Here is a 25,792-nt window from a genome sequence, read left to right as displayed (position 1 = left end):
ATGTGCTAAGTAAATGTTTCCGAAAATACATTCATCATCCAACATTATGACTTAGGCTAAAATGTGTTTGGGGGGTTTTATAAAGAACCATTTATTTTTCCTATGTAAAAGAGTGATTTTACCTTAGGAAAAGGATTTGAAGGAAATGAATGAATTATGAACGGGGTGACTTTTGATGAAGGGGTTTTAGCACTTAGGCCTTACAAGTTATTAGGTTGAGGGTCCGATCCCTCCAGAAGTCAGATAAATGCGCTGAGCCCCTTTAACTTTTAGGTTGTTGGTGCCTTTAGTACTTATGGGAAATTAGTAAAATTTAGGGAAAAAATGAGTGAGAAAGTTAATTAGTTTGACTTTTGTCCATGATGTAAATGTCTTCATTGTCATCCATATCTTTAAGTGCTTTTGATTATGAAAGTAAATGACTTGATATCTAGATAATCATTCATCATACATAATTCTGCAACCAACATCTACTTACCCTACCTACTTATCCTACCATTTTTTCTTCTTTTATTAGGGTGCACTTAAACTGGAAAACCCTTATCAAAACCTTTTCTTTTCTTTTACAATGGTATTCTAACTAAGTCTAACCTTATTACATCTGAGGGCTCATATTAAACTGTTGAGCTCCTTTTATTCACTCTACCTATCTACTTATCTGCGAAGATTAAACAGTTTGGTTAGATTTTATTCTCTATCTCTAAGCATAGAATTCAAAACATGGAATAACCAAAATTAAACTATATGGTTACCATGGATTGTGGCATAAGTAACAAGTTGCACACAATTATTTATACAAAAAGTGAAATAGTAGTGGAATTTGGGCTTGCACACTTTCATGGTCTTTTTATTTTTCTTGGGGTTCATTTTTCATCTTTTTTGACCTTTTTCCTTCTTTTTTCCCTTTGATTTTTCTTTTAGGGCATACCCTCTTTACATACCCTCTTTATATTTTTGGTTTTTGAATATGGAAAACATTTGCAGAAAGCAAAGGTACGTACATATTACAGAGATAAACTAAGTCAATCATAAATTATGACACCTATTGGTATATGAACATAACAGGGTGGGGACTGCTTCTTCCATTCTTTTTGGATTCAGCTCTTAGCCAATCTAAGAGTAGAGACTCCTCTATGGGGATAGTTTTTAATATTATTTCAATCCCTTTGTGGTTTTTCTTTCCAGATGTCCCACTCCCAAGATCTATGTGACCTAGTGCTTCCCCTCAAAAAATTATCCCTTACCTTATCATGGCTCTAAACCTCTTAGTCCTTCTTCTCTTGGTACTCTTTCAACCTTCCCTCAATATGACTCGACCTAGACATATTTCCACGTGTCAAAGGGTAGATGTAACTATGTCCCTTCTAGCTCTTAGTCCTAATGAGTAGCAGAAATATTGGCTACAATCTATGTGCACTTGGTTCCTCATGTACTTTTCACGAAATTTGAAGAAGTTGAACATGAGGCCTAGTAGAATGAAGATTGATTATTGATACAAATTTGGAGGCTAAATTTGGTGGGTGGATATTAGATACAAAAATCACAACAATAAGGAATACCTGATATATGTAGACAATTAAAATCTATTGGAACTCTTAGAGACCCATTGGGGAATTCTAATTTATATTGATGAACTTCAATGATAAATAAATAAGCTCACTCACAAACTCTATTCTCTCGTAAGGAAGGTTTTTGATCCAAATTTCTCAACTTAAGAAGAAGAGGAGGACCATCCAACAATAATTCAGTTGGAATCACCATCAAAATAGATGTTTTTCTACTAAGTTTTTGTCATTTTATTTAGTAACAACCAAGGTAGCATCCCAGTTATGTAGGTTTTTGTTTATGTGCTTAGGACAATAGATAGGAAAAGACTCTATTATCTAGATTTTTTCATTTTTTGGTTTAGGTAATATATTTTGGCTAAAACTTTATTGTTATTTTACTAGTTTGGCTTCCCTTGTGGCAAACTAATCAAATTGAATATTTTGTATGTGAATCAATTTCATAGTTATACAACACCTAAATAATTAACAGAAAAAACAACAATTGATACATGGAAATTATAACAATATACATAACCAAGACTTCCTTAAAATGGTAATTATGTTTCCCTCATGGTTTTGGATTCTTCTCAAATACCCATAAGGCCATTTCTAGCAAACTAACATGGTTGAAAAATAAATTATGTAACGAAATCATAATTATAATATATAGTTATAACAACCTCAAAACTACATACTTGTATCTACCAGATAGCGAAGAATGCCCTTGTGATCCAAAGCTAACTTCCAACCTTTGATCTTCAAAAATATAAGTACATAATTCTCATACATAACAACAATAGCAGCATCAAGCTTCAGCACATCAATAATAAGTGCTATAATGCTTATCTATCTAGAAATTGTTCATTAGTTAGTTGTAAAAGAAGGACTTTCCACCCAACCATAGGCTTCTTGATACACCAATTATTGCTAAAATAGAGGTCACACCCAAGGTTAGGTTATGAATCCACAATTAGCACACTTCCAATAGTTAGCTCTAATTTTTATTCTCACAACCCAATTCCCCAAGCTCCCGGTCACTTACAACAATTCCCAATCCACGACATTCTTCCTCGTCAACCCACACATGCCGAGGAACGGAATTCCCTTCTTTGGTAAGTAATACCTCATGTTATCTCACTTCTCTCTAGGGATCCAACACAAGGTAACCAAGAAATTTCACTACTAAGACTTGAGGAATATCAATTTTAGCAAAATTTCTTCATTTACATCCAATATAATTCCATACAACCACAATCTTGTGCAAATTCGTGTTTATATCTTTCATAGTTCAAATTCAATATACATGGAAATTCACTCTAAAAAAATTTCACCAATTTCCCATATGAATGACAGTTTGTAAGTGAATTTCCAATTTCTAGTAAATTTGGCAATTCACTCTAAAACAATTTCACCGATTTCCCATATGAATGACAATTTGTAAGTGAGTTTCCAATTTCTATTAAATTTGACTCTCTGGCAACTAAATGATAGTTTCCTTTCAAAGTCCCCCCTAGAACCCTTAAAATGTGAACCACCATAATAAATGCAATATTTTGCTTGCATTGGTGATGGTAAATTTTAATTGTGTGGCCAAAGGTGCTCATCTTTCTCTTTATGCACTAATTCTAGAAGTAACCCTTACCTAAATGGAAAATCATAATTAACTAGTAATCTAGAACATAATTAAGTTTTTGTAATATTTAGGGATAACTCCCTTACTAAGGTCCCTTCCTTAGCCTACTAAGTCCCTTTGTCCCTTCTACATGGTGATATACTTTCTTAATATTTGGTTACCAATTACATTATTTGGTCTATAGTGATTCATCAAGTATATGCACAATATTAAAACTAGAGTATTACAAAGAATTTCTATGAAAATTTTGTAAATTACAATTAGGCATATTCAAGAGACATTTGTAAATTGCAATGAGATAAATTCAAGATACATTTGTAAATTACAACGAAATAAATTTAAGTATGTTAAATGTTTACAAATAGTATTAAATTCAATTATATTACTTAGTTTTTTATTTATCCATTATTATATATAAATTTATTTATTTTTTTCTTTTTTAAAATAATATTATAATAAGAACAATGAAAGGTTGAATGTGCGAGGGTGAGGAAGATGGTGCGCGTTGGTGAAGGCCTAGGTTAACCTAGGGTTTCTGCCAGATCTCTACAGAATATCGTCACGGTCTCAGCTACGCGCACTGTACACCCTTCACCGTGGCAGTCTACACCCGTCACTTTCGGAATTTGACCTGTGGACAGGATGGACGACAATATGGAGTTTGAGGCAGTTGATTATTCGGAGGATTCGTTCCCGGACAGAATCATCTTTGATAACCCTAGCTTCTCTACAGCTCCCCCGATTGTTCCGTCTTCGCCGTTTGCTGGCCCGGAATCGTCTCATCGACCTCCCGTTGTCCCCCTTCCGCGGCACAGCTCTGCCCCTCCCCTCATCGGGTCGGCCCCTATCGAATCCCCAAATTTTGAAGTCCCTCCACTCTCCCCGGGCACTCTCCATATTCTATCTTCTCACACCCCCCCCTCGCCCTCCTTTGATCCGCTTTCCTCTGCCTTTTTTGCGGCTCCTTCTATCAACCCTCCGGTCTCTGCTGCGGTGCATACCTTTTCTGCGGGAACCCATCCATCTGGGTGTTTCGAGACACCTGCTGTCAAGGTTAAACCTGCTAAACCCTACCCACAGGAAGGCGTACCTAATCCCCTGGTGGATCACCCGTCTGCACCTCGCACTAGCAAAAAGAAGTCGAAGTGCATCAAAGCTACCTCAAAGGATATCACTATCAGGTTTGGAGAGACTTCGGTAATAGGTGAGTTTGCAATCATGGCAAACACTGTGCTGGTAGGACATGTTCGGGGTAGGGCATATTCGGCAAAAAGACTGACACAATGGGTGAAGGAGATCTGGGGGGGTTTGCTCATTGACCTACCTGAAGTGCATGTCTTGCCAAGAGGCTGGTTCTCTTTACATTTCTCAAAGGAGAGTTACACGAACCTGGTACTGGCCAGGTACTAGTTCTCCTCAAAAGGTGGAGCCCCCTTTTTGACCCCGAACATGAGCAAATCGGAGCTGGACCGATTTGGGTGTGTTTGCCGGGACTTCCACTACAGTTCTGGGGTGAAGAAGTTTTCATCAAGATTGGTAATGCACTGGGCACCTATCTTGACCATGACCGCACATTTGTGGAATCAAGGAGCAGGACCCTCGCGCGTATTTTGGTTCACTTGGATACTCGTGAAGGGCTGGAGGAAAAGATCACTTTATAGTGGGGGAGATACGTCAGAGTCCAGATACTGGATTACGAAGGGGTACCGTTCCGATGCAGACGATGCCACAAGGTCGGACATCTCTTCAAAGACTGTCCACTCAACAGAAAAGCTGAGGACTCCCCGAAGATCACACCGGCACCTTCCAGGGCTGCTTCACCGATTTTCTCGCGCCCCAATACTACTGGCCAGTCTCCGGCGGCATCCTCACCAGCGGTCGATCCTGGACTCAGGCACGCCTCGCCGCCGATGACCAGGGCTCGCTCAGCAGCTGAAGCTGGTACAGCCTCTGGTACTCCTCTGCACCCTCCTCTCTCTATAATTGATCATATTATTAATGATGCAAGTGCCTCATTACAGACATCTATGGCTCATTGTTCTATGTCATCTCCTCCCCTCATTGCCACCACTGGTCCCTCACTGCTCTCCCCCTCCTCTTCTTTGTCTCCCCGGCCATCCTCCGAGGCCTCCCCTCCTCATCCTTACTTCCTTCGATCCAGATCTCATTCAAAAGATTTGTCAGCCCACCAGTCTGGTCTTGGTATCTCTGTGCCAGGTGCCGACCCCTTGCCTACCAGAGGTAGGAAATCTGACCTTTCTAAGGCTATTAAGAAAGCAGGGGCGGAGGTAGTCTCTGGTCGACAGTCCACCATTGATGGGGTCCTTAGAGCAGGACATGCCCCGCGAGGTGTTCCCCCATGAAGTGTTTATCTTATAATTGCAGAGGGCTGGCTAGTTCCTCCAAGAAACTAGCCATGAAACGTCTCATTGAAACTGAACCCATCGATATTATTATGCTACAAGAGACTCTTTGCTCGGCCGATCAAATCTCCCACTCCATGCAATCATTGACCCCGGGATGGTCCTATGTTGCCCTCGATGCAGCTGGTCGATCCGGCGGTCTGGCCATTGGAGTTAACCCTCGTACCATAAAGGTTGATGCAACTTGGGGGGGCCCGGTTATCTGGGCCTGGACATTTTCACTACAGATCTGGGCATGAATCTCCGGATTGTGAATGTATACGCCCCTTGTTATCAAAGAGAACAATTTTGGCAGAGACTCCTACATCTCACTCTCATGGGTGAGGACCGGACTGTAATCGGCGGAGATCTAAATTTTTCTTTAGGCTTCAGGGAGTCATGGGGATCGGCGGCACAAATCGACACTATCACAGATTATATGACAAATCTGTTAGAGCAGACAAATTTTGTGGATGTCCCCATGCATAAACTTCTTCCTACCTGGAGGAACAGGAGGGTGGGCGATGCAGCATTGGCCCGCAGACTTGACAGATTCATCATGAAGGATGCGCTCCTTCATCGGTTACATCATTACAAGCAATGGGTGGGTACGGGAGGCATTTCGGATCACGCGCCTATATATCTGGAAATTCAGGGGCCTTTTAAGAAGCCAAAAGCCCCTTTCAAATTCAATCACACCTGGCTGAAGGACCCGTCATACATCAAGATGATCTCTGAATATTGGAATACTCATCCCATTAATGGAGCAGAATCACTTGCAAAAGGGTTCTGCAGAAATCTCTCTGAGATCAAGCACCTCTCCATTAATTGGGCAAAGGATAAGCATGCTCGGGAATCCTCACAACTCACCCATATTGAATCAGAGCTGAGCTCACTACTAGATGATCGGGGACTGGGCTTTATCTCCGCAAAGGACAAGGGACGACTGATAGAATTGGAAAACCAGAAGGCTAGCATCCTTAAGGAGCGCGAAGAATCCCTGCGATTGAGGAGTAGAGCTATTTGGTTACAAGCAGGGGATGATAACTCAAAGTTTTTCCACAGCTATGCCAAAGGTCGAAAGGTGTCCAATACCGTCTGGAAACTCCCAACTCCGGAGGGAGACATGGCTGACTCCTTCAATAAGCTTGCTCACCTTGGCATCACTCACTTCAGAGATCTCTACAAATGTCCCCGTGTAGCTAATCTACCTGATATTATCAATGTTGTGAGTCACTTTCCAAGGTTTGTTGATGAGGATGATGTGGAAGAGCTAAATGCTCCGGTAACTTCTGGAGAGTTAGAAGGTATATTAAAATGGTTCAAAAAAGATAAGAGTCCAGGCCCGGATGGTTGGACCATTGAATTCTATTTGGCATTTTATGAAACCCTAGGGCAGGAGCTACTGAATGTTGTGGAAGAGAGCAGAACTTCTGGATCCATCTACCATGCCATCAATTCGACTTTCATTGCTCTCATTCCTAAATCTGACTCCCCATCTTCTTTTGATGATTACAGGCCTATCTCATTGTGCAATTGCCTTTACAAGATCATTTCCAAGACCATTGCCAATCGTCTCAGACCGATTCTTTCCAGACACATTGCCCCTCAACAATTTTCCTTCCTCGAATCCAGACAGATACATGAAGCCATTGGTTCGGCTCAAGAAGCCATACATTCTATCTGGTCTAAGCATCTAAAGAGCATCATTCTCAAGATTGACCTTTCCAAAGCATTTGATCGTGTCAGCTGGCTATATATCAAAATGCTTCTTATCCATCTGGGGTTCCCCCACTCCTACATCACTTGGATAATGGCCTGTATTACTTCCCCTTCCTTCAGTATTCTCATTAATGGCTCGGCCTCACCCTTTTTTCACTCTGAAAGGGGACTGAGACAAGGCTGCCCACTGTCTCCCCTGCTCTTTCTGATTGTCATGGAAGGTCTTAGTCGGCTCATAGCCTCTGCAAAAAGGAATGGTGATATCAGTGGTCTCCGGATCTCAGATGTCTGCTCTCTCACTCATCTTCTATTTGTGGACGATGTACTCATTCTGTTGGATGGCAGCATACGAGATTCCAGATCCTTTTCAAAGATCCTTCTTCTCTTTTCCTCTGCTACAGGTATGCTTGCTAATCATTCTAAATCTACTATCACTTGCACTCGCACATCGGTACAGGAATCACATTTTGCTCAGCAGGCTTTTCCCTACAGCATACACCCCTTGGATAGGGGCCTCAAATATTTGGGGTACTGGCTGAAACCTACTTGTCAAAGAATTTTTGATTGGGTTTGGCTGGTTTCAAAGTTGGAGAAGAGACTCACTGTATGGAGCTTTAGATACTTATCTAGGGCAGGCAGACTGGTGCTCATCAAATCTGTCTTGGAGGCCACTCCAGTATTCTGGATGGCCCTTGCATGGATCTCACGAAACATTCTAGGACGACTAAAACAAATCTGTAACCAATACCTCTGGAATGGCAATCAGGACAAAATATTGTTCGCCTGGATCAGCTGGCAAAAGATAACCCTACCTAAGAAATGGGGCGGATGGGGACTAAAGGACCTTCCCCTCTTCGCCCAAGCACTTTCTGCAAAAATGGGCTGGTCACTGATGAAAAGTCAGAACCTTTGGGCACAAGTATCCTTCCATAAATACATTTGGCCTCAGAGTTTATTGGATTGGATCAGACTACCAACTTGGCAAACGACGAGATGTTCGTCGATATGGAAGGCTCTGATCCATTCCCTCCCCCTCATTCGTGACAATTTGGTCTGGAGAATTAATGATGGATCGTTGGGTAGGATTGGTCAAGGTCCGTGGATAGGAAGTGGGGGCAGACACATACTCAGCAGAGAACTCATCAGGCTCCTTCATGATCGAGGGATCAGGGTATTTGCTCACATCATTGATCAACAGCGCACAGATATTTATTCACAGGCATGGAAGTCGGCCCTACAACTCGATCTACCTCCACAATGGCATCAGGAGTGGCTCGATTATACTACAGCTTTATCTGAATCACATATCCGAATCAAACAGGGGCCTGACGAATTAGTTTGGTGTATGGCTGATAATGGTATATACTCACCAAAGTCGGGCTACCGTTCCCTCATACAGCATAAAAAACCTGAGTTGACATTGAACTGGTGGCGAGATATTTGGAAGCTTAATGCTCCTCCACGTACCAGACTTTTCTTCTGGTGTGTCCTTAAAGATATTGTTCCCACGGGAGAGCACCTAACCCATAGAGCGATATACGGGCCATCTTGGTGTATCCTGTGCAAAGAGGCATCGAAATCAACTGTACACCTCTTCCTTCATTGCACAGCAACCCGCGCTCTTTGGCAAAACATTTCGACATCTATAGGTTTCGTTGGGACTTGGACCGGGGATGATTTACTAAGTACATGGGAAGATTGGTACCGCAGACATTCGGGATCAAAACTTCTGAACCTCCCCTTAGTGGTCATTTGGCATTTATGGAAGGTCCGCAACAAGTATATCTTTGAGAACTTGGCTGTGTGTTGGCCTCGCACGGAAGCCAGCATTATTTCCTCATACCTTGAACTGCCCGACCCTACTCCCCCTAGCCATTATAGACAAAACAGTCCCTTGGGCCTTTTTCAATGGGGCAGCGAATCAAAATGGTTGTGGGGGGGGGGGCTTCGTTCTACATATAAATGAACACCACAGATTCAAAGTAAAGCTGGGGCTCGGTGTGGGCTCGAACAATTTTGCGGAACTCATGACCCTCCGCCACTTATTACATTTCTCTCTGGGACATCAGTGTATAAATCTTAATATATTTGGGGACTCAAAGATTGTTGTAAACTGGTTCAATCAATCTACAATATGTTACATTCACACACTCAGCAACATATTGTATGAATCTCAAACTTTCAAGGCAGCATTTAACCATATTTCTTGTATCCACATATACAGGGAATATAACTGCAGTGCTGATCAATTATCCAAGGAGGCCGCGCTACTACCCAGAGGAGAATGGTTAATATTGGAGCAGCGAGGGACTAAGGAACACCGCTATTACCACAGGCCATACATAGATCAGCGATATCAGAGGGACAACAGTCCCTGATCTTAGCAATGATATAAATGATCAAAAACTGATAAAAAAATTTGTCAAACTTTTGATATATATATATAAAGACATTTTGAAAATGGACCCTGCGTGGTCATGTACAGGCGATTAGTAGCTAAGACTGCTAAATAGACTATACAACAGCATTTTTGTTATACAAGACAGATCACCCTGCGTGGTGGATCTTGATGGACAGCATCGAGCAGCATATGCAAACTGCATTTACAATATGTAATTTTCTCCATCATAATGAAAATTACGGGTTTTTCCAGTCAAATAAAAAAATTTAATATTCAAATATAATATCAAAATACACTTCTATCTTTCTTTAAAGACTAAACAAAAGTTTTGTCTCCCCACTAACTTGAAAGAATCTCGATGGATCCAAAAACAACATTTACTCACTTCTCCTTAGACTCTTCCATATAATAACATCTACTCACTTCTTCATATAATAGCATGTGTGCCACCAAACATCATAAAGAGTTTCTACTCAATTTTCAGCTTAGACTTCCATAGGATAGGATGTATTCCACCATAAGGAGTTTCTACTCACTATTCCTTAGACTCTTCCATAGGATAGTATGTGTGCCACCAAGACACTATAAGGAGTTTCTACTCACTGCTCCTTACTCTCTTACTCTCTTCCATATGATAGCATGTGTGCACCGGAGTTCTGTATATTCCATAGAACCCAACAACATAAGGAGTTTTGTTTACTTTTGTATACTCCTTATTTTTGTATACTCCGTAGAACCCAAGGACATAAGTGGTTTGCTTACTTCGCAGGGTCCAACAACAGGAGTTTTGTTTACTTTTGTATACTCCGTAGATGCCAACGACATGAGTTTTGCTTACTTCGGAGGGTCCATTGGGTCCAAAACAACAAAAAGGGAGTTTACTCAATCCCATTTGATCCAAAACAAAAGGGAGTTTACTGGATCCATGTTGTTGTGGCAGTGTATATGCAGATCCATATGAAGCAGCATGGAGTGTGCATAGCTCACATTCATGTGGACACGTGTATGTGAAAAGTGCATAGCTCACATTCATGTGGAGAAATCTGTACTTGTACAAAATTTTAAAGTTTTATATTGAAAAAATAAAAATGGTTAAAAAGAGTGTAATTTGATATTGATGGCAGATTTCAATTTTTAATCGATATTAAGACAATTAACTTTATTCTGTGTTAATTGGATGTACAAAATTTACAATCTATATAAAAGTATTTTAAAATTCAATTCAAAAACCCTTGAATTCTAGTTCAAATCTTTCGAAAAAGATGGTTGTGTTGGAAAAATCAGCGCATTTTTATGGAATCCGTAATTTCCACCCTGGGGATCCTAGTTACTGGTTTGTAACGTTTACCGGGTTTTGGTGTAATGGCAAACCTCCACATGGTATCAGAGTTTGGACCCAAGTTCGATTCCCCAAGTTGTATTTGAAGGGGGTGTTGGAAAAATCACCGCACTTCTATGGAATCCGTAATTTCCAGTTACTGGTTTGGAACGTTTACTATGAGGATCCTAGTTACTAGTTTGGGACATTGACCTATACATACGAGTTTTAGTGTAACGGCAAACCTCCACATATTATCTTATTGAAAAAAAATTTACACGTTGGATGCCTGCCCTTGAGGTTTTGGCAATTTATGAATCGACCCTGATCTTCAAAACACACAAAAGGAAAGTTTATTGGTGAGGACTTTTCTTATCGGTATGTTCTTCCATTAACAAAAATGAAACCTTGTGAATGCGCCTTACGAATCTCCGATTTGCACAATGCTGTACTTATATGTACGTGATAAGTGTAAATGTGAGATGTGAGCGTGGTAAGTGTAATTTGAGAGATGCTAGTTTAATTGGTGAGGTCGGGTTGTTAAAGCAATTTGTTATGGAGAGATTTTAGGTAAATTTTTCTAGATATTTTGGAGTTGGGTTTTGATTAGTGTGATTAGCTAAATATTAAAAGCAGTGGTAGTGGATTTGTTCAGATTTTTTAATTTTGAAAAAAAAACAAAAAAATAACAAATTTTAAGATGTATATATAAATTTATTATATATTTTTAAAGTAATTCATTTTTTACAATTAATAAATCAACCCTCCAATAATTAAATAATGAGGTAATTTGGTCGTCATAAATAAGACTACATAGAGCTCAGAGCTGCTCTGAAAAAGAATATACATAAAAATCAACCCACCCACTCGACACCTCAAATTCTACACACCCCACTAAGAAACACTGCACACTAATTATTGTTAGATAATTTCCATAGAAAAAAGTAAAACTACATATAGCTGAGAGCTGCTCCAGATACAGTTAAAAAAAAATATAGATGAAAATCAACCGACTGGACACCTTAGATTCTACACACCTCACTAAAAAACACTGCACACTAGTTATTGTTAGATAATTTCCATAGAAAAAAAGCTTAGCTGCTTAGATGTAGTACAATAATTAAATGAGATAATTTAGTCGTCATAAATAAGATTACATAGGCCTAAGAACTGCTCCAGGCACAATTGAAAAAAAATATACATGAGAATCAACCCATCGACCCACTCTACACTTCAAATTCTGCACATGCTACTAAAAAACAGTTATTTTTAAGTCGATTGTAGATTTTCTGAATATTTGAGAATTCGACAGACATAGGTGTGATCTATCTATGCTTCTTTTTATGGGAATTATGCTTCTTTTCTATGGAAATTATCCAACAATAACGCTTCTTTTCTATGAGAATTATCCAATAATAATTAGTGTGTAGTATTTTTTAGGGGTGAGCTTAAGTCGATTGCAGATTCCTCGAATATTCGGGAATTGGACGGGCATGTACTCGGCGACATCCATCAGATTCCCAAAAAAATTGACCGCACCAATTCCCAAATATTTAAAAAATCTGCAATCAACTTAAACTCACCGCTAAAAAAACACTCTACACCCTAATTATTGTTGGATAATTCCCATAGAAAAGAAGCGTAGCTGCCGAGTAATTGCACGTCTTCTGGGTAATCTTTCACTGCATTTGAATAAACTCGGTTGGCTTCTTCACCATTTCCCAGTGCTTTCCATGCAAACTCCGCGTACTCTGCCATAAGGCCGCCAGGATTACCAGTGCATGAAGCGTTCATCTCCATCTGAGCCAGAGCTTTGTGGTAATATTTGCGAGCCAGATCATTGTGCAGCCACACACTGCTCACATATTCTGCAAAGTCCGCGTAAAACGGCCGCCCCACCTTACTCAGACGCTCATAGACTACCTGCCTTTCACATTTAACACGGTGGGCCTTCATTCGACCCTGCAGGTCATTAATAATATGACAATGATGATGAGGGGAATATTTATTATGATAAGTAGGATTAACAGTCGTACTAGAAGAAGAAGAATCGGCATATGCCCACTCCAATTTCTGATCAGGCTTGTCCAGCCTAACACTCATATCACCATCATCATGTCCAGATGGCAGCGCTCTGAGACTAGGCCGAATGAAGCGATGACCCTGCAAAGTAGAGGACGGAAGACGTAATACTAACAAATTATTATTAAAAGCATTCCCCGCCATGGCATTGCCAGCAATTATAATTGCTGCTGCTGGTGTTGCAACTTCCATCAATACAATAATTACACAGAGAGAGACAGACCCAGGGCTACACTACTACTAAATTCCAACTAAGCTGCATGTCTTTGTGTGAAACCTGGGAAATGTTAATGTAACTATATGTACTACGTTGAGCCGTTCATCTCGCCGAGCTGGTAGCTTTCACAGTGCTGTCCTGGATGCGATTGGAGGCCCCCACAATTATTAAATTGATGGTTTATTTTGGAATGTGAGAAATGGGAGGAGAACCCAAAAAAAGATATCTAATACTCCCGTTTATGCTGTCTCAGATTTAGATTATTTATTTACAAACCAGAGGTTTCATATTACTATGTTCGAATCTAATTAGATATTTTCAGAGGGGAGGTGAGAAAGGCTGATTTTTTTTAAATATTTTTTTATTTTTATTTATTGAGTAGAAAAACTCATTCTATAGGTTATAGTCTAGTATGAATTTATAGTCAAAAACGAGGGGATGTGTAACTTGGACAGTGGTTTATGCTCTTTCAAAATAAAAATTATGTTTTAATTAGACAAATAATGTGAATAAAAAAGTTTGCATGTGAAGAAATTTAATCTGTTTGGACTCATGTTAGATCCGTACTTAAGATGAATCTATGTTGATTTAGTTAGTAATTAGACCGAGCTTAAACCAGAGCCAGTGACCTATCCACCCACAATGGGATACTTATCACTAAAATTTTAGTCTACCCTGAACACCTTAAATGACTTCCACTCCTCAGCCCTTATCCATAAAATTTGACCCTAAATAAAACTAACCTCACCCCAAGCAAACTAACTTGTCTACCATTCATGAATTCCAACAAATATTTTATCATTACATTGCTTTATCGATCCCAAACACAATCACATTTCTATACGCCCACTCCACTCAAACTAACTAATCTACCTCTCATAAATTCCACTGACCAATACTTTATCATTACAACATTATTTTATCACGACAACATCATATCATTAAATCCCAAACACAGTTACATTTCCATATATGGAATCTTCATCTTATCACGAGATAATTTGTTTAAAATTTTGAGAACGACCTTATGGCCATTTTTGGTGGCAATTACTTTCAGAATCATGAGTGCATATAATTTTCAATGAATTCCAGAGCGTGTGACAGAGACACATTTGTTTGCTATGGATAAATTTGTTGATGTGGACTCCCTCTTCGAGCTTATCCTCTGATCACCACTTCTTGTCTTAAACAATAAACTCGTTGAATTCTTCGTCGCCTTCGAAAACTGTAATAAAATCAGAAAGGGAGGTGCGAAAGAAATTGATTTGTCTGCTCTGGATAGATTAAGATATTCATTTATCCTCTATGGATAAATTTGCTGATATGCATGAGTTGCAGGTGAGTACGCTTTCCGGATGACCACAACGTCTTTTAAGCTTCCGTGTCTTTGAAAACGATGGGCCGATAGGATAAGATGGGCGAGGACCGATTTTCATTTAATATATTCTCATCACATTTTGCTGATTGGCTTAAATAAAGACCATGTTAATCTCATTAGTTTTTTCTCTCTTTTCAATAAAAAAGATCTAGTGTTAATATATATTTGTATTATTTTGATTTATTTTTAATTTTTCATTATATTATTTTTATGAATAATCTGAGTTCACTATTTTTTATATTAATGTTAATTGAAAAAGTTGATTAATTTAGATATCAAGATTAAATAGGAAGTATATTTAAAGCATAAACAAACAATTCCAAATTATTTAAGTGATAAGCAAACAATCCCAAATTTTATGATATATGTTTTAATGGTAAAAGCAAAACTCAATCATATTGGTGTATTGTGTGTTATTTTACTTTTTAGTTTACTATTCAAATGGAAACAAACTCTCTATCTGTTTTTTGAGTTAATTATGAGACAAATCTTTTTTTTTCAACATTAAAGTTAAAGAAATGATAGAATTAAACATTAAATGATTTAAAGAATACGTTAATTTAGATATTAAACATCATTTTTGGATGTTTTTTAAACCTATGAATATCATTCTAAAATATGAGAGTTTTTATTTAATGAACCACATTTTACTTATTGGAATAAAAATAACAACAGACATTACAACTCATCCTTAAACTCTCTATATTTATGTCAATAATGACCAAACATCGAATATTAACGTGGTTTATTTGTTATAAAATGTTGAAAATTGGCATTTCATCTATCTTTGATGTAAAATGATATAAATTTTATCATTTGAAAATTGTGATATTTTTTTTTTCCCCTGGGAAAAAGTCGTAATTTTCATTAAGGTTAAGAAAATTACATTTTGCAGATGCCGAAGCATATTCAAAAGCAGGCTTATGCCTGTCGAGTTCATTTTATAGCTGCTATATACAAAAAGTCTCCACGCAGGGAGCATGTAAATAAGTCAGAACTATGTTCAAAATTTATACTGGCTCTTCGCAGAGAGCAATATATACTGCTGTAATATAACAAAAAGATGTATTGTTCAGCTGTATCTACATACTGAAAAAAACAAAAATCTGCATATGTATATGGGCTTATAGCCCATCATTCCAATTTTTCATCAAATGGCCGATGATAGTACTAATAAAAGGTGTCGTCGACTTCCTCCTGGATCCACCATTCCTCCCCTATTCTATGCGCTGCCTCTTTGGAGAGCTGATCTGCAATGGTGTTCTGTTCCCTGTAGATATGATGACAGACAAAAGATTCAAAGGAGGAGATCAATCTCTTTGTTTCGTCAAGAATATGTCTCAAAGCAAAAGCATGACAATGAGATGCATTATTGAGCCAATTGCAAACAACTTTGGAGTCACCAAAAATCTGTAAGTGTCTGCATTGTTTGAGAATAGAAAAATGAATGATATGCTTGGCTGTGATGAGTTCTGCGAAGTTGTTTGTGCCTCTGCCAAGGTTAATTTGAATCTTATAGTTGTGTCTGTCGTTAAGGTGAAGTGTGGCTCCCCCCCCGCACCCATCGTCTTGGGCTGAGCCATCAAAGAAAGCCCAGGGCTTTGTATGATCAATGGGGATAGGAGTGTGAGTTCTCGGAGGGTTGGAGGGGTCCTCATCAGGTAATAAATTATAATCTGCCACAGTATGAAGAATTATCGATGGCCAGTGTGGCATTTTCTGCTGAAAGATAGATTGGTTACGGGCGATCCATATGGCCCAACAAATCAGCAGAGGTAGGTTCTTGGCCTTGCCTGTATGCTCTAAGCACCAGTTGGACCAAGCCTCCTGAAGGGTGTTCCCATGCCATTGCTTCAAATGCGGGATATGAGATGAAAATGATTGCCAGAAGTTAATGGTCGAGCTGCAAGTTAGGAACAGGTGCTCTGTAGTCTCATCAGCATTGAGACAAAGATGACAGCGAAAGGGTCCATAGAAGGATCGCTTCATGAGATTAGAACCTGTGGGGATTTTATCAAAGATGATATTCCACATCAGTAATCTCGTCCTGGGCGCGGCCTTGAATTTCCATATCGACTTCCAAGTGGGTAGGATGTCAGGAGGTTTATGTGGCTCCATAAGTTTGAGGTATCCCAACTTGGGTGAGTACACTCCATGTTTTGCATGTGCCCAAATAATCTCATCTGGTCCTTCCATAAGTCTAATTTGTGCTTGTGTGAGAGCAGAAATATAATCCTTCCAATCATCAGACCATTGGTTAGGCAGGTTTAGAGCTCTGGCTGTTAACCAAGCTTGCTGGAGGAAGGAGGAATTTGCTTGGTCTCCAATGTGTTTGATATGTGTAATTCCTCTATCATGGAGATAGTGGATAAGATCAGCTGGTAATCTGTGGACGTTCCCGCATCCAACCCATAGGTCCACTCCAATACGAACAGCATTCCCTTCTTTGATCCGCCAAGTGATGCCATCTCGAAGCAGGGGTATTGAGTCAATGACAGCTTTCCAGATGTTGGAGAAGAGATTATTGTGTCCATGTCTAGTACAGATCCAATCTAATATGGGCAGTGGCTTAATGTACTTGGAATAAGCCACCCGAGTCCAGAGACTGTCTGCAGTGAGTAAACTCCAACCGAGTTTGGCCGCCAGGGCTTTAGAGAAGAGTGCCAGCCTCTTTATGCCCCATCCACCCCATCTCTTAGGCTTAGTAATGGTCTCCCATTTCACCCATGCAAATATACGCCCCGGCTGGTGTCCTTTCCAAAGGAATCTGCAGCATATGCTCTGGAGCCTGTTCAGAATGCCCCTTGGAATCCAAGCCAGGGCCATCCAGTACACAGGTGTGGCTTCAATGACCGCTTTGATGAGTACAAGTCTTCCCGCTCTCGAGAGATATTTGTGGTACCAGACTTGTAACCTCTTCTCTACTTTGGAGATAAGCCATAACCAATCTGCAATTTTATAGCCAGATGGTTTCAGTCTAAATCCAAGATACTTTATTCCATCCGATAATTCCAAGGTGACAAAAGGGAAGCGCTATGAAGCATAGTTGATTTCATGTGCCGAGCAGCCAACTGTTGTGATAGAGGATTTATTATTGTTGATCTGCATCCTCGTGGCCTGCTGGAAAAGAAGGAAGGAGTTGTGTAAAGTGGAGGAGTCACCGATACTGCCATTCAGGAAGATGAGAATATCATCTACGAATAAGAGGTGAGTAAGGAAGAAATTATCCACAATTTTGATTCCAATGATTAGGTGTCGATCTCTGGTGGATAAGATTATCCTACTCAGTCCTTCCATAATAAGGAGAAAGAGCAGCGGAGAGAGAGGGCATCCCTGCCTGAGCCCTCTCTCAGCAGTGAAAAAAGGAGTAGCTTCTCCATTGAGGAGGACACTGTAAGTTACATCAGTGATGCAGCTCATCATCCATTTGATAAAATCATATGGGAAACCAAGATGAGTAAGCAACAACCTAAGGTACAGCCAGTTTGTTCTGTCAAATGCCTTTGAGAGGTCTACTTTGAGTATCATTCCTTTCTGCTTCTTGATCTGTAGAGTATGCATAAGCTCCTGTGCTGTAGCTATGGCTTCGTGGATCTGTCTGTGATGTAAGAAGGCAAACTGTTCAGATGATATGTGCTGTGAGAGGATGGGCTTGAGGCGGTTTGCAATAATCTTGGCTATGATCTTGTAAAGACAGTTACAGAGTGATATGGGCCGGAAATCATCAAAGGAGGTCGGATCATCAGTCTTAGGTATGAGGGCGATGAAGGTGGATTTGATAGCTGATGATATCCGACCTCTTCTCCTGCTATCCTCCACTATACTCAATAAATCTTGGCCCAATATGTCAAAGAAAGAGATGTAAAATTCAATGGTCCATCCGTCTGGGCCAGGGCTTTTATCCTTTTTAAACCATTTCAGTGTGGCTTCCAGCTCATCCATGGTCACCTCCTTCAGTATCTCTTCTGAATTGTCCTGGTCCACATATCTGGGAAAGAGTTCAGCCACTCTCATGATCTCCAGTATGTTTACATTCCCTGGCGCCTTGTAGATACCTCTAAAGTGTTCAGTGGCAAGCCTGGCCAAATTCTGCTGATTAGAGATGGTGAGGCCATGCTCATCCTTTAATTCCCATATAGTATTAATGGCCTTCCGACCATTGGCAAATTTATGATAGAATTTTGTGTTGTTGTCTCCCTCAGTGAGCCAAATAGCCCTGCTTCTCAATATCATGCTTTCTTCCCTTTCCTTCAATATTTGGGAACGTTTAGCAAGCAGAAGGTTATACTGTTCCTTACTCTCCGGAGTGTTGAAAGTTCCTGATGTAGAGTTTTCATACTCAGTGATGATCCTTTCTGCCTCCTTGAGGGTGTGGTTATCCTGGATCCGCTTCTGATGTGCCCATTTTTTAGTAATCTGCTTGAGTTCTGTTAGCTTCCTGACAAAACCAGTAGAGAGATCCTCTTCTTCCCAGATTGGGTTGTTCTGCCAGTATTCATGGACCAGCTGAATGTATGAGGGATCTTGTAACCAGGATGCATTGAATTTGAAGGGGCTCTTAATTTTACGAGTCAGGGCATCTACCTCCAGGTAGATAGGTCTGTGATCTGATAAGCCACCGGATCCTACCCATTGACGAGCTCTGGGTAGATCGTTGTATAACTGTTCTTTAATGAGGAAGCGATCGAGTCTTCTGGCCAAACTCTGATCTCCACTCCTATTATTTGACCAGGTGTACTGAAGTCGAGCAGAGGGGATGTCCACCCAGTGGTGGTCCTCCAATAGGGAGGAGAAGGTATCAGAGAGAGTATCCACTTGTGCCATATGCCCCCAGGATTCACAATAGCCCAGGGAGAAATTTAGGTCCCCCCCCAATATAATGTTATCTGCTTGAAAGAGCCCCCTATCAAGAAGGGATCTCCAGAATGTAACTCGATCAGAACAGGGTCCATAGACATTTATAATGCGGAGATCCCTCTCAAGAGTATGATCATATAAGTCGAGGCCTATGAACCCTTTGCCTCCCCAAAAATTGCAGATGTCCACTGTCTTGTTACAAACCCCTATTGCCAGGCCTCCAGATCTTCCAGATGCATCAAGTGCATGGAATGTCCAATTCAGGAGCCAAGAGGTAAGAGAGCGAATGAGATGGTCTGCTTGGCAGAGGGTTTCCTGTAGAAAAATAATATCCAGTCGATCCGAGGTTAACAACCTCCTGAGTGCTAGTTTTTTGGCTGAACTAGCAAACCCTCTACAGTTGTATGAGAGGAACTTCATGAGGGGGGAGGGGGAGGGCCTTCCTTCGCTCTAAGGGCCCCAAAAATAGTGTGCTGTCGCCCGAGGGCGACCTCCTCATCCGCAGTCTGCCGAGCTTTAGTATTACGAGATGGACGACCTCGTGAGGTCTTGAGGGGGGGGGGGACTAACAGGGTCAAGTCCTACAACATCCGGGCCTCGGTCTTTGATCCGAGGACGAAGGGAATAACGGGGAGATGGCCTGGATAGCACCGAGGTCGAAGTGATCAGAGTGGGGGGGAGCCAATGGAGGAGGGGGCGGGATCGTGCAAGTGAGTGATGTATGAGAGTGAGTGAATGATGAATGTGTAACAGGGGGAACAGAGTGTGAAGAGACCGATGTGGTGCAAGATGCAAAAGATGTCAAAGAGATAGGAGGAGATGACATACTCGTAACCGCTGAGTCCGCCGGAGGGGTCAATGTGTGCTCCTGAGCCTCTGAGGACGTTGGCGGTGCCGGGGGAGGTGCAACAGTCTCTATACTGGCAGGCCCTGATCCATCCTGAGGTGCATCTTCCCCTGGAGAGCGTTGATGAGTCTCAGGAGGCTGAACCGGATGTTGTTCCAGAGGGGTCGATCTGGTGATGTCAGCGACCTCTTCCTTCTCATTCCTTTGTGATTTCCGAAGAAGCGGGCAATCCCTGTAGAGATGCCCTACTTTGTGGCATTTGCGACAGCGGTAAGGGATACCTTCATAATCGATAATCTGCCGTCACGCCGTATCTTTCCACTGAATAGTGATGAACTCGTAGAGTCCTCCCCTAGTATCCATATATATGAGAATCCTGGCATAAGCCATCATGCCCGTCTGTAGATAGGACTTGTCATAGCCCATATAAGTGCCAAGTGCATTGCCAATGCGCTTGAAAATTTCTTCAGACCAGTATTGAAGAGGGAGTCCGGGAAGGCGAATCCAAATAGGTCCGACCCCAATCTGCTCTGTCTCAGGATCAAATAAGGGTGTCCATCGCTTAAGGAGCACAGGCGCATGGTCAAAGTGCCAATGTGAGGACAGAACCTAGTTTGTGTGATCGGCACGCGCAAACCTTAGTGCAAACCATCCCCTCACAAATGTCTGCACAAAAGGGATATCAACCAAGTGATGCCCCCAAATCTCGGTAGCCCAAGCCTTCAAACGTGCCGCCGTATAGCTGCGTCCCCTGATGCGTCCGACCAAAACCCGATCTGCAAAATCCATCGCTTCGCCCCACTGAATGTCCTCTTCTAGTGTGAGGAAATAATCAACTTCTCTTGATTTGAAACACTTTGATTTCCTTCTATGGCCGCCGGGAGGGGAAGGGTTCCGCGGATGTCCAGATGCCGGAGGAGAGATATGAGCTGGTACCGAGGGTTGGAAGGTGGCAGGGATACCAGCAGGAGAATCGTGAGTAAACCCAGAAATGGGGCCCGAGAGCGGGGGTACGGATGAAAAACAGCCTGATGAGGGACCAAGGTAACCCAAGGGGCCGGAAGCAGCTAGAACCAGGTTAGGGTTGTGAGGAAGGCGGTGAGATGAACCGACAGACGGAGGGGCTAACCCTAGGGTAGGGTTTAGGCTGCCAGCAACAAAACCCAGGGTCGCCGGGGAAAGGGGAGGCGTCGAGAGTGCCGGCCAGGTGGGGGGTTCATCCGGGAGGACCACCGGCAGAGATCTGAAAGATTCACCATGCGAATACTGTGAGTAAATCCCAGAGAAGTCATCGTAATACATACCTTCTGAGCTGGCGTTTGGGGTTCGCCAGATGGAGACCCCCTCCAAGGGGTCAGCGGAGTAATCGACGGTCTCCAGGTCCTCCATAGTCACCTGCGCCTCGGAACGGTGAGCACTTTGCGGAGCAGTGTAACCCGGCGAAAACGACATGTAGCGGATGAAGGATCGATGAGAAACCGCCGCAGTTGAGAGCGTAAAACAGCTTCAGGTAACGTATAACCCCCGAGAGTCGTAAACCCGGACGGCGACAGGAACGGTAGGGTAGCTGACGGAGGGTGTGCGCGATGGTGAGTAAACAGAGCGGCAGGTTACCAGCGTCTGCAGGGTTACGGAAACCCTAGCCTAACCCTGAACGCACAGTAAACCTACGCAGCTTCAGCATCCTCGCTCTCCATGATCTTCAAAATTAAAAATTGTGATATTACATACATATATATATATATATATATATATAATATCAAACTCCCTCAATGTACTAGTCTATGTCACAAGGCCTTCATCTTGTTTACCAATATTTTATTGTGTTTGTTTATAAATGAGGTTTTAAAATTATGCAAAATAGAGTCAATATATTGTAAGGTAGAAGGGTGGCTGGGGTACCAAAGGGTTTATAAGTATTGGGGGCTATAAAAGGGGTATTTAGTAAAAATATGGGATATCTAGTGAAAATAAAGGTTTTATATTTGAAAGATGTATTTTGATGGGGTTCAGGAGCCAAGTGGATATTGGTGGTCACCCACCTATTCCACTAGCTCACGTTGTAGTTTTCTTTTTTTTGTAGTTTTCTATTTTTTGCAGTTTTCAAGTCCTAAACTTTAAAAGTCATTTTGAGGCCCTAAACTACATTTTTTGGAGAAACAGGACAGTTAGAAGTTTTTCTACTCTAGTATACCTTTCCAACAAGCTATCATGCACGCCAAACGAAGATCGTATGCCAAGTGACACCCTCCAGAAGTTGATATTCCAACTTACCCCATTAGGGCCCATAATCATTTAGTGTTTCATCTCCTAGGATTAGGGTTTTGGATGTTTAGGGTTTCTTATTGTTTCTTCATGATAAAAATGCCTTTGAGCCTCATTGTAATATAGTTCAAGAAGGTGGGTAGTCATCACAACTCTTCTCAAATATAAACTATTGTCATTCAAGCTAACTTACTTTCATTCTACTTGTATACAGTTTTCAACATTTTCCATTATTTAATTGAAGTCATGTTTCATTGTATCTCTATGTTTTTGGTCAATATTTTGTATTTCATTATGTTCCCTTCATAAAATCACATCAGTGATATCAAAGTGGTCTACTTTTTCTCTATTTTTATGTGCATGTCCCCAACAAGGCTGGGGTATAAGGAGTTGGGACTTGAACTATTTCAACCCTTTGCAAGACCATCCTTGCTGACCCCGACAACCTCCCATGGAAAAAGAAAAGAAAGACAAGGGAGAAAGAGATCTTATTAAATTTTTGCTTGAAGAAAACCCTCGAGCGACAAAGGAACAAGATGATGGATAATTTTTCCCAGATCCTCCGATGAATGCCAATAGACAACACATCTTCATCAAGTAGCCACTTTGGTGGAACTACCCCATTTAAAGTACAATTTAATTTTTATATTATTGTACCTGGAGATCAAATAGACACAAATTCTCTAAACAAATGGTTAAATCTACTAGAAGGGTATATTTTGCACAAATTTTCTGATAGAGAAAACATTACCTTTGCACTCCTTAACGTTTCCCCCCATGTCAAGGATTGGTGGAAAACTTACTATGAGGAAAGGGCCATGGAGGAATCCCCACAATGTAAAATTACACCCAACTGGGACTCTTTTAGAGATATCATTAAGGAACAATATTATCCTATTGGAAGCTATGAAGACCAGTATATGAGATGGACCACACTATGACAAGAAAGGGACCAAGTCATGCTAGAGTTCACAAATATTTTTCACACCTAGTGTACCAAGTTCTGTATCAAAGACTCTGAGCAACATCTAGTATTAAAGTACCATGGTTATCTACACATGTACACCTAGAGAGAAATGGAGTTCCTGGACATCTCTTTGCTTGGTGCAACATACCGATATGTTGTCAAATTGAGCAAAAATTTAAACAGAATAAGCGAGACTTTCGATCTGTGAACCTTCACAGCAAGAGAAGGGTAAGGGTGGCCCCAAACAATACAACAAATCACAGAACCAGGGTGAACCACTTGAGGACAAACCATCAAAGCCACAAACAAAGAATGACACTCGGAAGATGACGAAAGACACGAGAAAGTGGTGTGAGTTCCATAAGATCCCTTCTCATAACACCAATGAATTTTGCGCAAAGCAGTTGCTGGTAGCCAAGCTAAAAGCCTCATAATCAAAAGTAGGTTGTTCCAACTTTGAACCAAACATTGACAAGGGAAAACAAATTATTTATGCAGAGCCCAGTGCCATAGTTTCCACCACCAAGGTCGAGCATAGTGAGCTTGAACATATGGAGGAAGGTGAACGCCTCCTTCACTCACAAATGACAGTGGGTGAAGGGTGCTCCACTATGTTTCATTATCGATAGTGGAAGTCAAAATAACTTCATCTCATTTGAGGTCATTAAGTGGTTGGGCATGTCAACAATTCCACACCCGCATCAATACACAATCTAGTGGCTCCACCAAGGGCGAGATCTCCACGTCATCCAATAATGATGCCTACCCTATAACATCATGTCTTTCACAAATGAGGTATTGTGTGATGTTTCTCCCTTTGAAGTTTGTCATGTTCTAATTAGGCCAACCATAGTTGTGGAAGTGGCATGTTGTGTATGAATCTAGACCTCGTAGTGTTATTATTACTTTGGGTAGATAGAATGCCAGATATAGCCCCACCTACTACCATTTCTTTGAAATTTGCTAAGAAATGTAGTAATAGCATATCCCGGACTAGGAAATTTGTCTTTCAATTGATTTGTTCTCAAAATAATGTGAAGATCGTGGCCACATCCACGACCTCCACATATGACTTCTCCAAGAAGCAACTACAAATGAATAAGAACATGGAAGAGTATAGAAACATCTTTTCCTTCTCCATGGGGGTACCTCTTCACTATCAATTCAAGCATTCAATCAACTTGACCCTTGGCATACCTCTACCCAGTGGGCCAGACTATCATCACTCTCTTTTGGAGAATGACAAAATCAAGTGATAGAACCAAGGTCCTCACCTTGTGGAAGCCCAATTGTACTTGTGCAAAAGAAATATGGGACCTAGTGACTCTGCATTGATTATTAGGCCCTAAACTAAATCACAGTAATTAACTCGTACTCGATTCCTTGGATTAACAACCTTCTTAACAAGTTCAAGGGGCGCAAGTATTTCAGCAAGGTTGATTTGAAGTCTGGCTACCCCCAAGTCCCAATTGAACCAATTGATGTGTGGAATATTGCTTTCAAGTCCAAGGAGTGTCTTTTTGAATGTTTAGTCATGGTTTTTGATCTAAAATATGCCCCAACAACTTTCATGAGGATGATGGATGATATCTTGTGGATTTTCCCCAAATTTTTCGTGGTTTTATATCTGGATGATATCCTCATCTTCAACAAGATTTGGGAAGAATACTTGCAACATATTGATCAAGTCATCCACACTTTGTGGCAGCAAAAGGTGTGGGCTAACTTAGATAAATTTTCTTTTGGCATGGACAAGGTATCATGTCTAGGCTACATTATTGATGAGCAAGGACTACATGTGGATCTAGCCAAGATAGAAGTCATTCAAGATTGGACAGCCTTGGCAACTCTAACAGAGATTTTCAGCTTCTTAGGCCTTGCTAACTTCTACCAAAATTTCGTGCTAGGGTTCTCTTATATAGCTTGGCCCTTAATTCACATAATTAAGGGCTGAGAAAAAGAAAAAAAAATTGGTATGAATCACAATATAAGGTGTGAAACAACCTCTAGTTGATTTCATATGTAGATAAATAAAAATAAGACCAACGTCATGGGACACATATTACAAGCAGAATGTTGGGAAAAAACGTAATGATGGGATCACTGGCGGTTAATAAATGGCTATAGAAATTGGCAAAGGAAAAGAAGAATTAATT

General features: G+C 40.9%; 1 protein-coding gene across 1 annotated transcript; it reads right to left on the bottom strand.

Moving 5' to 3' along the window:
* Nucleotides 1-15,870: 15,870 nt before the first annotated feature.
* Nucleotides 15,871-21,856, bottom strand: LOC149259867 (uncharacterized). The gene is made up of 5 exons (XM_089455443.1): nt 21,042-21,856; nt 20,877-20,934; nt 20,393-20,701; nt 17,862-19,872; nt 15,871-17,648 (listed from the first exon to the last, which is right to left on the bottom strand). Exons 1-5 carry the CDS (start codon nt 21,854-21,856, stop codon nt 15,871-15,873), a joined length of 4,971 nt encoding a protein of 1,656 aa, XP_089311569.1.
* Between the last annotated feature and the right edge of the window lie 3,936 nt (nt 21,857-25,792).

The sequence above is a fragment of the Pinus tabuliformis genome, chromosome 6 (genome assembly GCF_031772625.1).
Source record: "Pinus tabuliformis cultivar Carrire ecotype Pingquan chromosome 6, CPIR1, whole genome shotgun sequence".
Lineage (NCBI taxonomy): Eukaryota > Viridiplantae > Streptophyta > Pinopsida > Pinales > Pinaceae > Pinus > Pinus tabuliformis.
This window is presented reverse-complemented; position numbering and strand designations above follow the sequence as displayed.

Bases quoted from the DNA above. Each gene is read 5' to 3' on its own strand.
- LOC149259867 (XM_089455443.1), bottom strand. From the start codon at position 21,856: ATGTCGTTTTCGCCGGGTTACACTGCTCCGCAAAGTGCTCACCGTTCC. The intron at 20,702-20,876 runs GTCTGAAGAAAT...GCGTGACGGCAG, and splicing joins GGACTCCCTCTTCAATACTG to ATTATCGATTATGAAGGTAT. The intron at 19,873-20,392 runs GTTACGAGTATG...ATTTTTCTACAG, and splicing joins CCCCTCCGGCGGACTCAGCG to GAAACCCTCTGCCAAGCAGA.